The sequence below is a fragment of the Vanessa cardui genome, chromosome 17, assembly GCF_905220365.1.
Source record: "Vanessa cardui chromosome 17, ilVanCard2.1, whole genome shotgun sequence".
Classification (NCBI taxonomy): Eukaryota; Metazoa; Arthropoda; class Insecta; order Lepidoptera; family Nymphalidae; genus Vanessa; species Vanessa cardui.
In genome coordinates this window covers 12,522,766-12,538,921 of record NC_061139.1, presented here as the reverse complement: position 1 = coordinate 12,538,921, position 16,156 = coordinate 12,522,766, and the positions used below count along the sequence as shown (strand labels likewise).

General features: G+C 33.8%; 2 protein-coding genes across 4 annotated transcripts in view; one reads left to right on the top strand and one right to left on the bottom strand.

The window, feature by feature from the left end:
• LOC124536978 (stress-activated protein kinase JNK) overlaps nt 1-10,892 on the bottom strand; it is a 113,605-nt gene extending 102,713 nt beyond the window's left edge. For all 3 annotated transcript variants that reach the window (XM_047113669.1, XM_047113671.1, XM_047113668.1), the window contains exon 1: nt 10,732-10,892. The gene's annotated coding sequence lies outside the window, so the exon portion shown is untranslated. The remainder of the gene's footprint in view (nt 1-10,731) is intronic.
• Nucleotides 10,893-11,137: 245 nt separating this feature from the next.
• LOC124536979 (RNA-binding protein lark) lies at nt 11,138-14,111 on the top strand. The gene is made up of 5 exons (XM_047113672.1): nt 11,138-11,333; nt 11,443-12,116; nt 12,371-12,642; nt 12,754-12,795; nt 13,656-14,111. The coding sequence occupies exons 2-5, from the start codon at nt 11,451-11,453 to the stop codon at nt 13,702-13,704; spliced, it is 1,029 nt and encodes a 342-aa protein (XP_046969628.1). The 5' UTR covers nt 11,138-11,333; nt 11,443-11,450; the 3' UTR covers nt 13,705-14,111.
• Nucleotides 14,112-16,156: the final 2,045 nt, after the last annotated feature.

The following is a 16,156-nucleotide window of genomic DNA, read 5'->3' as shown; positions in this document are numbered from 1 at the left end:
AGCTCGTCTGGGTAGATACCACCCACTCATCAGATCTTTTACCGCTAAACAACAGTACACAGTATGGTTGTGTTCCGGTTTGATGGGTGAGTGAATCAAACTACAGGCACAACGGACATGGCATCTTAGTTCCCAAGGTTGGTGGCGCATTGACGATGTAAGGAATAATTATTATTTCTTACAGCGTCATTGTCTATGGGTGATGGTGACCACTTACCATCAGGTGGCCCATATGCTCGTCCACCAAACTATTCCATATAAAGTAAATAAAGCTATTGCTTTAATTGGCATTGGTATAGTTTAACCATGGTACGCATGCGCATGGTGCGTTTTTAATTAGTTTATCATTCGCAAGCCATCGGAGCTATCAAAATCCAACGAGTTCATGATATCATATTAAAATTTCGCGCTCACAGGACGGCAGTTTGATTCAATTATCTTTGAACGTTCGAGTAATCGGTTATCGGAGTAAGGGTTAGTGCACACGGCTGATCACATCAACTATATAAATACTGAGCTTGGTTGTAGGTAGCAAGTAAGCTATTGTAACTATAAGTACAAGGGTCATAACCACTAAAGGACTACCGGGACACAGCAATGCTCAGTATTGCTGCTTGGTTGTATAATATATGACGATTGCGTGACAAAATGTACCGAATCAAATTAAATAAAATCAAATCAAAATAAACTTTATTCAAGTAGGCTTTTACAAGCACTCTTGAATTGTCATTTTACAATTAAGTGAAGCCACCACCGGTTCGGAAAGTAGATTACCAACCTTTACTACCGAGAAAAACCGGCAAGAAACTCAGTAATTACTTTTTTTTCACATTTAAAAAATACAAAGTTATGTTAGTTAAATACAATTATTTAAATTAATATATCTTACTTGGAAGTCAACCACTAAGCATAATTGTGCGCATAGTCGTAAAACTACGCAAATACTTTTACTACACCAAATAATAAGATAGGTACACAAATATATACACATTGTAGTGTACCAACGGATTCACATTTGTTCGTCTACCTTCGAGCTACTAATTATAAATGAAGTTGATTAATCTCGATCGTAAAGTAAGAACATCGATGCGAACTCTATCGTACAAGATTTTTTAACTAATTCATTGCTATCTCTTTCTAAAAACAGGGTTAAAAAATGATAGCGGCTATTTGGTCCCATTATATAGACCGTTCCGTCCGATTTTTTCAACAACAGAATATAAATCCTTAGTTAGAATATTTTGAAGCTTTATGAAGCTGAGGTAGGGTAGTATGGGATAGACCACACGAATCATAATCTAATTAACCTCTTAACGTTGTTGACCTTGAACCGCGTGGGGTCATATCCGGGAAAGCACCGGATTTGGGATTGCTTAATTTGTATTTATAAACATCGCGATGAAAGCATGCATGTGTCGAATGAAATGATCACACGTGTCTATCCGTCAACCGGCAATGAAGAGGGGTGATATAATTTCAATCAATACATATTCTATGCTCAGCATTAGCGTCATTTTTACATTAAAGCGTATTAAAGAACAAGATGGCCCAGTGATAATTACACCATATTCATGTGCTTAATTTGTGTTCATAATTCATCTCGTGCGCGGCGGTGAAGGATAATATCGCTAGGAAATTTTCATGTGTCTATTTTCATAGAAATTCTGCCACATGTGTATTCCATCAAACCGCATTGGAACAGCGCGGTGGAATATGTTCCAAATCTTCTCCTGAAAAGGGAGAGGAGGCCTTAGCCCAGAAGTGGGAAAATTTACAGGCCGTTGTTGTTGTATATTAAAAAATTACTGTAAGAAGTTCTCATGTATATGTAAGGAATTTTATGAATCGCCATTAACCACTCGACGAAAACTAATTCAGAAGTAACGTGACATTGGCTTGTCATTGGTGACATTGGACGGACGATGGTGACAATTGGAGTTGGTCATGATTGAGGTCACGTAAGCCATTCATTTTACTTAATCTTATTTTAGTATTGAAGTTCAGTTTATGCTATTTCTTGTGTTAAACTCGCTACTACTTAACGTCACATTCACTTGAGCATATATAAAACCTTTATAGAGTGTGTATATAAAACGTTAAGAGAACATTGTAAATCTAAAATGGGTTGAGGGACGTTTTAAGCGTCCCAATCTTCAGTGGCGCGTTTGATTTTATTGCCGTCCTGAAAGTAGAATACACATAACGAATAATTTATTGTTTACGAAACAACATTTTTAATTACCGTTACTTTTCATTGAAACCTTTATTCAATGTTTTGTAAGAGAATTGTAACAATGTATATACATATTAATTTTTATTTTAATAAAGAATATGGATCGACTCATCTTCTACTAAAACCTCGAACAATATCAGTTTGATTATTCTGAATGATCATTGGTCTATGGTAGCCAATGACGCGATAGGCGACCAATGACCGTACAGAGTTTAGTCACATTAACAAATCTGACTTTAATCAGCGTTTTAGAAACTATAGAGGTATACACGTAATTAAATAAAAACATTTTTTTGGGAGCAAACTTATTTAGTCCATGTACAGTCAGAGTAAGAAAATCAGTTTTCAAATTTCCTTTATCAAATCGTAAGCTCTTAGTACTAAAGCAATAAATTGACAACTGAATATAAAATTAAACTTACACACATAACCGATAATATGTATGAGAAAAGTTGCAAAGAACAAACGATATAGAATTTAATGTCATGTCATGAGAACTACGTATATACTTTATCCGAAACCTGTGTCCCGGGCGAGGCGTACTTCCTGCAGCGGTGACGTCAAAGCGATCAATGGGCCTGACGTCGACACCCCCCCTCCCCACCACACCGCACAATAGCAGAGGGTAAGACGCCGTGGAATGCTCCACGAAATTATTCCTCGATAGCTTATTGATGTTTAGGTCTATTAAATTGTACTTAGAGAGTTCTTGGAGTGTTTTCTCAATGATATAATTATACTTTTAAAGATCGCCTCCGTATCTAGAAGTATCAAAACAATAACTATACACTTACATCATTCATTGAAGTTTGCGCCAAATCTTTCGGAACAATTATCAATATGTACGCTGGTAGTGTCTGTGTAACTTCGACATTTAGGTCTTCCCAAAACACGAAAATTAGTTTGTATAGGACTGATAATAATGATTTAGTGAGATACTTTGAATTATGGGAGAATACTGAGTATAATTGCGATGAGGAAATTCAAGGATCCTTTCCTTTAGCCACTGAAAATCAGTTTTAAGATCTTCTGACTCTTCAATATCAAGCTGAGGGGATATCCCTCTAAATAAACATGTCTTTTTCTCGTTCATTTTGTGCTCATAAGAAATTAAATATGAATAACAATGAACGCAAAAGAAGTTGAATAAATTACATTCAAATCATTTGTAATTGATTCTTCAAACTGACTGATATTCAAAGAAATCGGTCAGATGACGTACAATCTACAAGTTTCGGTTTCTATCTAATCAATACAGGCCCTTCAGCTGTAATCTTCGCAAACTATCCTTATCGTGGGTCTTGCAACTATTTTATGTGAAATATATATTTATCTATCAAAAGCAGATATGGATGAAGAACGTGTGAATCTGAACGGAAGGTAACGGATTCAAATTCGGGCAATCATCACTGTGTTTCAAATAACACTAGTGGATCGCCCGCGAAATTCCGCGTTTATTCAACAAACGTTTAGGAATTTCTGAGCCTATTGCATGTTTTGTTTTGATTCAATATCACTGTTAACTGACAAAGTCTGTTCACATATTTTACATTGCTCTTTTTTTGTTTTTATATATACAGTCATAGCGCCGTTTTCTATACAACCAGTAACTTTGTAGTGATTAAAAAAAATCTTTAATATTCTGCAACATTTCATGTGCGATTATCGTACTATAATCACTGGGACAAAAATCGGCTTACGCAATTAATATGAGAGTGGTTGAAAATGTAGCATGGTTGTGTAACACACACCCAAAAGGACAGGACGCCTTAACCCAGCAGTGTAACATACATAGATTATTTTACTTTAATACTTCCAGCAATAAGGTCAGAATATAGTTGGGCTGGAAATCTGGAATTCTATGGTCTGACACGGAGGAAGCATTCTTAGACAGTATCACATGGAATGCAAGTAATTCAACCGCTGCACTGCTGCTGAGCTTAATAATCTCACAGGAGACGTGTGGCGTTTCGCAAAATATACCTACTGTATAACATAAAAGGGATTTCTTAACACATCGCCATGATATACACACATATATGCAGTAAGTGCTTGTAAATTTTGGTATTATTTCATCGTGATTTTAGTTTAAAACAATTAGTCTTTTATACAAAGAAGCGAACTGTACTCTATTATTGGTGTTAAACCTAAAAAAAGATCTAACAACTTTGTATAGCCAGCTTATAATTAAAAAAACCACACTAGCAAGTTACTTTACGTCCATGTTATTATTATTATTGTTTACGGGCTTTGTAAAATATTGTAGTGTGTAATGTACATGCATGTTATAACGTATATATCCTGGCAGGGTCGCCATATAAGGTTGGGATTGGAGATCGAAATAAAACATGTTGGATACTCAAATAAAACTGACTGATTGTATATTTGTTGTTCTAATTTATACGTTATAACATGCGTGTACATTACACGCTACAATATGAATATTTTATGGCATTGATTTCAACCGACACATTTGTGGAAATAAACGTGTCGATTCAATCTACCGTTAACCATCTCTTAGTCCACTGCACGATGACAACAACGACTCGTGAACACCGTAACAATGTCAAGGATAGAATTGGAAACATGGACACGTGCCAAGTATCCTTAAAGAATAGCAAATATATACAAAAAAAAATCAAAGGAATTTTGTGTTATATTGGCGTCGAAGTCCATAAATAATCTGATTTTAAATTAGGAACGATAAGATTAATAACAGCACTTCTTATAATTAGAATAAGAATTATTACAGAAACCGCCATTCGTCATGAACGAAACGATTCATTAATGCTCTCGACACAGAATAGAATACCGTAGAAGTGGCATGGAGTTGCGTTTAAACTCTATATATATTCCGATTCTGACCACTATATGAATAAAGTAAAATTAACAACTTTGTTGACAAATATAGTAATGTTGATTTTAAATTAAAATAATTATTTTTATTATAAAAGTTATTTAATTTTTCGACATTATCTACGAATGTCTTGTTCACGAGAAATTTCGAAATATCGAGCACCACCAATTCAAAACGTAGTAAATATCCCGTTTTAAATATATTCGTTATAATTGGCAAATCACAACGTAAATGTTTAGTCAGCATTAAAGGGAAGTAAATATAATAACAAATCGCCTCATTTCGTAGGACACATATATGACGTAATAATGTATTAGAAATAAATTAATTGATGAGCATGAACTTTTGTTCGGTCATTTTATTAGTTTTTAATAAAAAAAAAGAAGTTTGATCTACATTATTATATAAAAAATAACCACTAGCGCTTTCTTAAATTAGTCTCGATATGTTTGGTAAACGCCTCTAATTTGTAATATTCACTATTAATTCGCTTAAAAATTGTCTTTAGAATGTCTGCGAAATTGACATCGGTACTTTGGCAGTTAAGGTGGATATAAGTAGTTAAGTGAAGTATTTTTTATTGAATCCTAAAAATATATTAACAGCAGTATTAAGCATATCTAAAGCAATAAATAAACCTAAGGATTAGTTTTCTTTATGATATCTAGGGAAAACTCATCTGACTAAAGCCCAATCTGAAACCTGACCGTAACTTACTCCATGGTAAATGGAAATTTAAATACGATTCATATGTCTTAACTGTCATTATTAATAAGGTATCAAAATCACAGACAAATAGACTATATCTTTTTTCGCAGGTATATTCATAACATATAGCATATTAACATTAATTGCGCACAGACGAAAATGTAAAAAGGGATATTATTTGCAAAAATGTAACAAATAACACAAATACCTAGTAAAGTTTGCCGCCATTTCACGTTCGTTATCGTTGGTTAAACAATATTTTTACGTGACTATTTTTTTTTTAAATGAATATATCGAGTTTTACCAGCCGTATCACCGCTGCAGTTAATTGGACGCATAGTTTAATTAACGTGATATTTGACGGAGAGCAACTCTGTATCCTGCAATGTTTTTCATGAACTAGTACTGAAAATCATATTGGAATATTACGATATTTAAGTATAGCACCGTATAAGTGTGCCACTTCTAAGTTGTTCCACGGTAATGCCTAGGTTACTTACAACCTTAATATTAGGTAACCATGCAAATTTCAAGCTTATCGTGGACAAAATTCAAGTATTTCATGGACGAATGCCAATTACATCTGTAGGACATTCTAAATTATATAAACTCGGTTCTAGGGGCACGGGGCGCCCTTTTAACGTGGGCGTATCGAACGGTATCCCTCTCACTCACACATACCCCTCTCTTTCTCTAACCGATCACGATATTTTAGCCCCTACGTAACTGTCACGGGAGCTTTTCACGACAGCGTTTTCATTGATGTCACTTGCAAGTAAGATAATAAGCCTATAGAGGAGACGCGGCAATGTAAACCGAACAATAGATAGTGGACCGGGTTCGATCTAAATACGGGGCCGTGGTGACGTCCAGGAAATATACAGACACATAACTAAATTGCAAAGTATCATTCACGTAAGAACATTGATTTTGTAAACGCGTACAATACGCAACCGGTCTGTGTAGTTACCGTAGTTTTATAGAATGACCACATATATTCCGTGGCGAATTTTATTCATGGCAGTTTTTGAACATTCAACGTAGGAAAACTCGAGCAACCAAAATAACGATTTATTTCCCGCAATACATAATTAAGAACATCCCACGGTAACTATTTAGGTTAAGCCGGGATGTAATTTTTAACAGTACTTCTATCAATATTTTTTATTTAATTAAGTTGACTGATAATAAAATTCTTGAATAGAATTTGGGAAATGTATTTTACATAAAAATACTATTATAATGCACTAGTTTTCGCACGCGAGTTCGCTTGCATTTTAGGGTTTATATGTATAACTATACACAATATATTTATAAATTATAGCCTCCTCCTCATTCTTATATCATCATCATCATTCTTCCATATCTCAATTTTACTTGGGGTCGGCGCAGCATGTCTTCTTCCATACTCCTCTGTCGGACGTCATTTCACAAATAACATTCTTTCTAACCATATCTTCTTTCACACAATCTATCCATCGTTTCTTTGGTCGTGCCCCTTCCTTTATATCCATCTACATCCATGCTCAAGACCTTCCTCACATGGTCCTCTATGTAAAGTTTCATTAAAATCCGTTCAGTAGCTTCTTTTACGAGAAAGAATAACAAACAGCCACGTATAATAAGTAAATTAGTAAATTAGTAAGTATAGTTATTGTCATAGTCGATGTCGTATATCGTATATTCACGGTCGTGTTCTGCAGTGACTTAAGAGATTTTTCTTACCGAATGTAAGTTATTTATCGAAAACCTCAAAATAATAAATATAATATTATTACAGAAGTTTATGTGATAATATTCATGTTACTTTATTAAATTTTCAGCCGTCGGGGTTCCGAGTAATTTGATCGTTCCCGCACGTAATGAGAATCTGTGAAATACAGGATATGAATAATACGATTTTTTACATAACAAAACGCGAATTATACATTATAAATTTAAAAGGACCTCAGAATAGTGACCGTTTTATATTTGAACGAATTCATCGAATACTTTATTATCATAAGATCCAAGTATAAACTGGAACTATAATAATAATAAGGTTGTATTTTAAAATAATTTTATTACCATCGGGTAATATTTGTAACTAATATTTCCTCATGTCACCAATGGGACACCAACCATGGGATTTAAAGACATTACGTTCCGTGCCTGTAGTAACACTGGCTAAATGACTCAAACCTAAACACAAATAAGTATTGCGGTTTGTCGGAAGTACATAAGATGAATTGATGAAACCTAGCAAGACGGACATACAAAAAGTAATAAAAATAATCTTATCTAATCTCGGGAACGGTTGGACCGATTATGACGAGACTCACTAGCAGATAGTTGATGTAAAAAGGAGTAACATAGGTTACAATAATAACTTTTTCATTAAATTCAAACACGCACGCATGCGGGAAGTTCTTTATTCAATAAAATCACAATCATAATAATATTTAGCGTATGACATTAATTTTTGATCCGTTAAATCTTTGAGACCTAAGATAAAAACGAGTGGGGCACACTGATATATATATATATACATATATGTATATGTATTTGTCTCCCGCAACTTCGCTCGCATTTAAGGGTTGGTCGTTATGTACTACCTTGAATTTCAAGCTTGTTTATTTATTAAATCAATTAATTATTTGTTTTTATTTTTAGGTCTAAGGAAGAACATAGACTTTCCAGATTTCATCAAATTCGGTTCAGTTCGCGAAAAGACAGACGCATTTATAGTACAAGTATAGATAAACAGACTACCCACTGTTTTAACAAATTAACAATGAAAAGGTAAAACGTGTTATGAAACAATACTTTGAATTAATTATAGACTTTTTTTTCCATACAGACACACAGTATTGTGGAGGCCCCTTCGTTCTGGAGCTCCTGTTGTTCTCCCCTAAATCCGGCCCTGGGGTAGATAAATATGAGGATCGGATGGGGAAAAGAGATAGCCTATTGGATAGAATGGATTGACCTCATGATAGTAGGTTCCTATCCAGACAAAGCTGACTTTTCTCATACTTGATTTGAAATTACATAATTCATAAAATGCATAAGAAAATATTATTATATTTAACATTCATATTTAAGTACAAGCCAGCCAGCACTCTTTATTTAATAGAAAATGAGATGTGCCCAGCAGTGGGATGATACTGGAAAATACAGCACCAATTACAATGGCAGACGGCAAAGTGCCTTTGGATTGTAAAAGATAAGATATATATAGTCTATTTATATTCTATCTTCTATATTCTATTTTATTATCACCTATTTCTTTTCTCAAACCTATGGTTGCCTGGAAGAGATCCACGTTTAGGTGATAAGGCCACTGCTCGCAAATCCCTTACATAAAGAGGATTTGATTCAAAACTGATCACGACTGATCTTAATAATAAACAAATAAATATCATTTAATTCAATACTATATAAGAACTTTTTTAATGATTTTCATTATTATTCAACTCGTGACTGGAGAATTGGCATCAGTCACATGACTGTGTTTATTATGAATGATATATTACTATTAAACAAAACAAAACAAATAATAACCTTGTCATTCATCATACAATGTCAAACAGAGACAGAGCTACATTTCTCTCATGCATAAATAGAAACTGTATATCTAAAAACAAAAGAATTAACTTGTTATAGCATTCTAAATAAACATTCTTCATTTTAAAAAAAACTAAAAACAAAATGTTCCGAGAACCTCAAAAATTACATTCATTTTATACATCAACAATTGTTATAAAAATATATCAAACTAGTTAAAAATGTAATGTAATAGCATAAAATTATAAACAGTTTTTACCCTTTCCTCCTTCTGTTATTCAGTTATATAAATCGATTCCAATATATTTATTTATGCTAAAACAGCAACAATATTACACAAAAATGCATTTCAAATCATATCAAAGGCAATTACAAATCTTATATGAAACAACCAACATTTTCTACTGTTATAATCTGGTAAACAAGTAACTGATATTCTGGATATGAATATAGAGTCATCTCCATGAGCTATAATTATATGAATTATTTATATTTGGTTATTGATTGTTAATACTAAATAACATATGAACTTATTTAAGGTATGAAAAAAAGGAGGTTTTAATTCAAATATGTTATGGATATCTAATTTTAGATGAATATGTACATAAAATTTACCAATTTCAGTTATGAATAATACAATAAATAGTAAAAGATAAAATAATAAGGTAACAGTTAGACTTTATCAATACTTTTACTTATTGTGGGGAAATCATTGAAAAAACAATTATTCTTAAAAAATATAGCTGCTTTCAAGTATAACACATGGCAAAAATAATATGTAGATTCTGATATATTTTTATTTCAGGTATCTGATCCTTTTGGTGACCAGAATGTTATTAATGAAGGGACCTTTCTATTGGTTTATATTCATGTATTCATGTGTCATTAGAATTTAGAGACACTAGGTAGAGAAATGATATATGTCTTAGTTTAGATTAAAGATATAAAAGCTATGAATAATCGTTGTGGTTATTATCAGCAAAGATAAATTATATATATTATGACAGTTATCATTGATAGATAATCAAAACATAATGCTATGTATCAAAAATACAATAAAGCAATAATTTCCATGAAATAAGATGAGTTAGTTATTTAAAAAACACTCAATTTAGTCGTAGTCATACTATTTCAATTATTAGAAAATCGTAAAATCGAGATAAATGGGATAAAGGTATTGATTAATGGATTAAGATCGAATAAGAATCGTCTGTAGTTTTTTACAAACATTTTTTTATGTATTTGCGATTATTATGAACGTCAGAAATACTAGTAATAAATTCATACGTGGTATTTAGTACTCGCAAGATAAATAACCGAGAATTGAAGAAATTTGATCCATTTCGGCATTTGATATAAATTTAACCAAACAATACAAAACACTTACCGGTTACAGCAAAATCTGGTAAATATAGAAAAAATTATATGTTCTATAAAATCACGAGTTCACAATTGTCCAATTAATTTCTATAAATTTGGTGATAGTTTAATATTTTTTGTGTCGACAGTCGACAAATGTCGGTCTTTGACTTTTATTGTTATTGTTGCCAGTTTTCAGTTTAAGGAGGAATATAAATTAGCCTACGAATATTTCTAACCATTTTTTATGCTATAAAATTAATAAATGAAACGTGGTAAAATGAAGCCGTTTTTAATTATGCCTAATATTATTCAATTTTAACAAAATTTATATTTATATTAGTTGATACAAAAATCAATGACCATGGTTGGTATTGTTTCCGTTTGTCTATGGTGCAATGTTTTCATTTTCATTCATTCATTCTTCATTCGTGTATCCGTATCTGACAAACCGTTCGACGTTCAGTAACCTCTTTCCGCTAGGTGCCTTCATAGAATTTAGAATGCCGAGTTGGACGCCATTTTGTAGCTGATTATTAAGTGCATTGTGCGCAGAAGGTTTTCTGTGATAATATCGTGTAAATTTCTCATTGTTTGTGTTTTTTAGTGATATATAAGTTGCAAAAATAGGTAAGTATATTTGTTTATCTCCGATATCGATTAACAACCATCCGTCGGTAGTAAAGACTTTGGCATGGACGCTGCTGACTCATTTCGTGAAATTATGTATGCGTTTCAGAATCTAAAATGCCGGGCGCCGGTACTTTCAAAATCTTCGTCGGGAACCTTTCCGATAAAACGACGGACGCCGATCTCAGACCGCTGTTTGAAAAGTTCGGTACGGTCGTAGAATGCGATATCGTCAGAAATTACGGTTTCGTACACATGGAAAATGAGCAAGTCGGACGCGAAGCCATTCAGAACCTTAACGGAGAGATAGTTCATGGACAGGCGATCAAAATAGAAGCGGCCAAGAGCCGAAAGGCGCCGTCGACGCCGACCACTAAAATATTCGTCGGTAACCTAACGGACAAGACGCGCGCGCCCGAAGTCCGCGAGCTGTTTCAGAAGTTCGGCACGGTCGTCGAGTGCGATATCGTTCGTAACTACGGCTTCGTACACTTGGACGCGTCGGGCGACGTGAATGAGGCTATCAAAGAGCTGAACGGTATGATGGTGGACGGGCAGCCCATGAAGGTGCAGCTCTCCACGAGCCGCGTCCGCCAGCGGCCGGGCATGGGCGATCCGGAGCAGTGCTACCGCTGCGGACGCGGCGGGCACTGGTCCAAGGAATGCCCCAAGGCGCTGGGGCCCGACCGCAACGGTTTCCGCGATCGAGCGTTTGGCCGCGACCCGTACCCCCCACCGCCGCCGCCGCCGTTCCTCCGCGATCGCATGATGGGAGGATTTGGGGTAACGCGCTCTCCTTTACTTTACTCGTAACGTCGGTTCACGTCGCATCAGTTATGCCGAGTGTGGGCACTCCGCACGCGTTCCTATTCCTCGGCCGATACGATCGCTGCGGGCTCGATGATGCTACATTAGCTTCCCAAATTTTACTCATACTACGTTATTAGATTCGTTCGGAAACATTTGATATACTTATTAAAATAGCTGACACATTTACTTGATTTTTTGTATGCTAAGCCTTTCTTTGTTGATGACAGGATCCTTATGATGGATACTATGATAGAGCACGATTTGGTGAGAGTCCTCGTGATTTGTTCGAGCGACGCTATCCGGTCGGAGCTTCCCGGGGACTAGACATGGGTGCGTCGCGTGCGCGAGGAGACTTCGTGTCGCCACCTCTGCGCAGGGAGCCCATGCCACCAATGCCCAACTTACCACCCATGCGAAGCAGTATGGGTTCTATGAGATCCTCTTATGATGCAATGTACAGCCGGAGAAGTCCCCCACGAGGACCACAAATGTCACGAGGGTATGTTAAAGAAATGTCTCAGAATCAATTTTTTTTGTTTGTTTGTTTCATAAATAAACTCTTTATCAGTAGTAAATATATTTTACTTAAGAACTCTGTTTATAATTTCAGAATGTATGAAGACTTTAGCAGAGACACATTTGATGACAGAAGGTAGGTTTTCATAACTACATTATTGTTATGATTTATTTAGTATTGTCTTTGCATTAGAGTACTCATCTCTAAAAAAATTGCCTCTTGATGATCATTTTATGGTAGCCCCAAATAATTATTGACATTGTTAGAGATTAATTCCTTATGTACAAGGCATCAGGAGAACAGTCCATGTCTCATGACTATAATTATACTGTCTCATGGGTACCTTTTAAGCTAAACTGAAAGTATTACTATTTGAAGACTGAAAAATTTATGAGTGATCACCAAAGTACTGATAAGGGTAAACATAAAACTACGACTGTATTAAGAAAATAGTATTTATTCAGCTAATAGTTACATACTAGTTAGTTTTCTAAGAATTTCCTGTGTTTATACATGGTGAAAAAATGGGCAAAAAGCTAGTTTGCCATAGCAACTGAATACATATATAATATGCCATTACAGAGCCATGATGAATATCTGAAACTTTCACTTTTGACATGAAATCCTCCATGTGACCTCCATAAACAAATTAATTATCACCAAACTTAACCTAACTTGTACAGTTGTGCTTTGCCTTCATATTTCGAATAATAAACCCAATAAACTGGCAATAACTGTACTTTTTAATATAAAAAAATAAATCACTATTTTTTATTTACTTTGCTGTTAACTTTTCAATCAGGTCATTAATAAAAAATTACACAGTTAATCAGTAATGATTTTCTGTATCATTAAATATAATTTCCTTTTACTATAATTTAACAATATAACTTAAAAAAATAGAAACTGCAGATAATTTTACATAAATTTTCTTTACAAGATCAAGAAAGCCTACATAGTAACAAATCATAATGTAAATTTTGTTATGTTTGCAGGCCGGGTATGCGAGGTCCGTCGCCTTCCAGAAGATACGCCCCTTATTGAAAAAAAGAAGATTTGACATGTGTTAACTAGAATTAATTTGACAGTCCAAGGAATCAGTACAGTGGAGCTATACGAATATTTTTCACTTTTCGTATTGTTGTCAAACATATATACATGTTTCATAAGTTGTGCATACGCCATTTCGTTTACAAACGAATTTATATTATATTTTAAATACATATGGATTGAAAGTATATTTTTAACTGTAACTAAGATGACTTTACGTATAGAATACATTAGAAAATGTAAAAAATATCCCCACTAGCTCCACCGACAGAGGACAATATTATAGTTAAGTGACTGATTTGCAACTGAAACATAGGTAGTATTTTATATGGCTGCGTTCATGTGTTGAAATGTGATGAGAAGAGTGTAAATAGGTTAATAATAAATTTCTCTTTAAGTATTGTTGTTGTTTTATTACCTTAGGTTTGGACTTATTAATGAGACAGATGCTTAAATAGGCTACCTTCCTGCATGTAACTACCAGGCATTACAACTGGTTTTGTAAAAATAATAACTATTCCTTCAATTGCTAATGTGGTAAGACTTAATAGTCGACTCCGCCATGTCTATACTCGGGTTCACCCTGCCAACTTGTTTAGTAATATCTGCTGAATGGGTGGTACCAATCCAGATAAAGTGAAAATACAATATGGTGAATCAATGTTGTCTATTAGTCAAAATGAAAGGCATCAAGCTTTGTAAACTTGAATTAACGAGAATATGAGATAAGCTGGAGAGGTTATAACAGGAATGAAGTGGATAGTTGCGGTGATCTCACCGCATATCTATGGGGCTAGGGAGGATAAACTTTATTGGAATATAAAGTGAAGCTGCAGCGAACAAACTCCAAATATTCATCACTTAATCCTATTTGTTTTCTGTTTAAGCCTTTGAGAAAAAGTACAGAAACCTTGATTAAAAGTATGGCACCTCTTACTGCCTCTACTGTTGGCTGATAATTTTTTTCCAGATCATTAAAATTACGATTCAATGGAGAAATGCTGCTAGTATTTTTGCAACCATTCGATTCTGTCATGATTTAAATTCCTTATTCGTACATATGTAATTAAGGTGAGGCTTTAATTCATCTAGGCAGCATTGCAAACGTAATCGTTCTTTCTTCAAAAAAGAGCTGTTATTAACTAACGTACTCAAGGTTAGGTTAGAAGTAAACATTTCTTTTGACACTAATATCTATAGATTGTGGATGCCACTTACCATCAAGCTACCCATTGGTTTTCTCACACACATAATAACTGTTTTGTTGTAATGCAAAACAGATTTATTATATGTGTATCTAAAACACACAGCATTGGTTGAAGACCTGTTTGATATCTGCTGGTGTAAGAATACAAACGCTATGTGAATTATAATCAATTAAATCCATCAAAATGTTTACTATATCCTGTTTATTCAACTGGCTTCCTGAACCTTATAACTTACTATACTTGTCATGTCACTAAAAATTATATTTCAAAATAAATTTTATATCCATCTTATTATTATTGAAATTATATACAAAATAAAAAATATCTCAGGAACTAATAAGTTAGAAACAAATCTAAAAATAATAATTAATTCTACCGCTAGGTGAATTAAGTCTCTTTATCAATTGACATTATTTATCTGCAAAAATACACTAAATTTATAGTTTATATTTTTCTATGTCCTTCCAAGTTAGCAGTAGACATTTAATTAATGTATTAACAGTATTTATTCTTTTTAAATATCTGAAAATATTTTCATTAGTAAATCCTACTTATAAAAATAGAAGTATCTTTATTTTTGTCTACAACTCAACAATAATACCATTAAAAGTCTAGGAACTCCTCCAATTACTTCTGCCTAAAATCTCATCTATAGGTCTATTTTCCAACCAGTTTCCAGATACTACATGCTGATCTAGCATTATCTGGTGTTTTCTTATCTGGTGTTGCATGAATGCCCTATTACTTAAATAATATCATTTTCTGTATCAATTTTATCCAGCCTGCTACCATAGTTAGTGTAGCTGGTGTAATCACATGTAATTAATATAATAAGTTATTTAAATCTCCTCTCCAAACAAATAGTGTTGGTAACCCTAATTAATTCTTCGATGTGTCTGAACAAAAGTATTCTTCGGTTTGTTGTTTCAATAATCAACATGTATATTCAGATACATCATAAAGGGTGAAATTCTGAATACTACTCTACTTCCAGAAGCTAAAAGAAGAATTATTTGCTGTTCTTCTAACTGTCAAAAACTGTATTAACCTTTGGCATGTCCCTAAGCCAACTGAATAATAATGATGTGTCTTTCTTTCTTGAGGTCTTTCTGAGGATATAGCTTTTACAATTCTAATTACAAAAAATATATACATATACATACCCACACATACATATATATATATATATATATATATATATATATATATATATATACATATACACACACATATAAGTA

Coding starts and splice junctions, on each gene's coding strand:
- LOC124536979 (XM_047113672.1), top strand. CDS start 11,451: ATGCCGGGCGCCGGTACTTTCAAAATCTTCGTCGGGAACCTTTCCGAT. Junction 12,643..12,753: donor GGACCACAAATGTCACGAGG/GTATGTTAAAGA, acceptor TTATAATTTCAG/AATGTATGAAGACTTTAGCA. Junction 12,796..13,655: donor GACACATTTGATGACAGAAG/GTAGGTTTTCAT, acceptor TTATGTTTGCAG/GCCGGGTATGCGAGGTCCGT.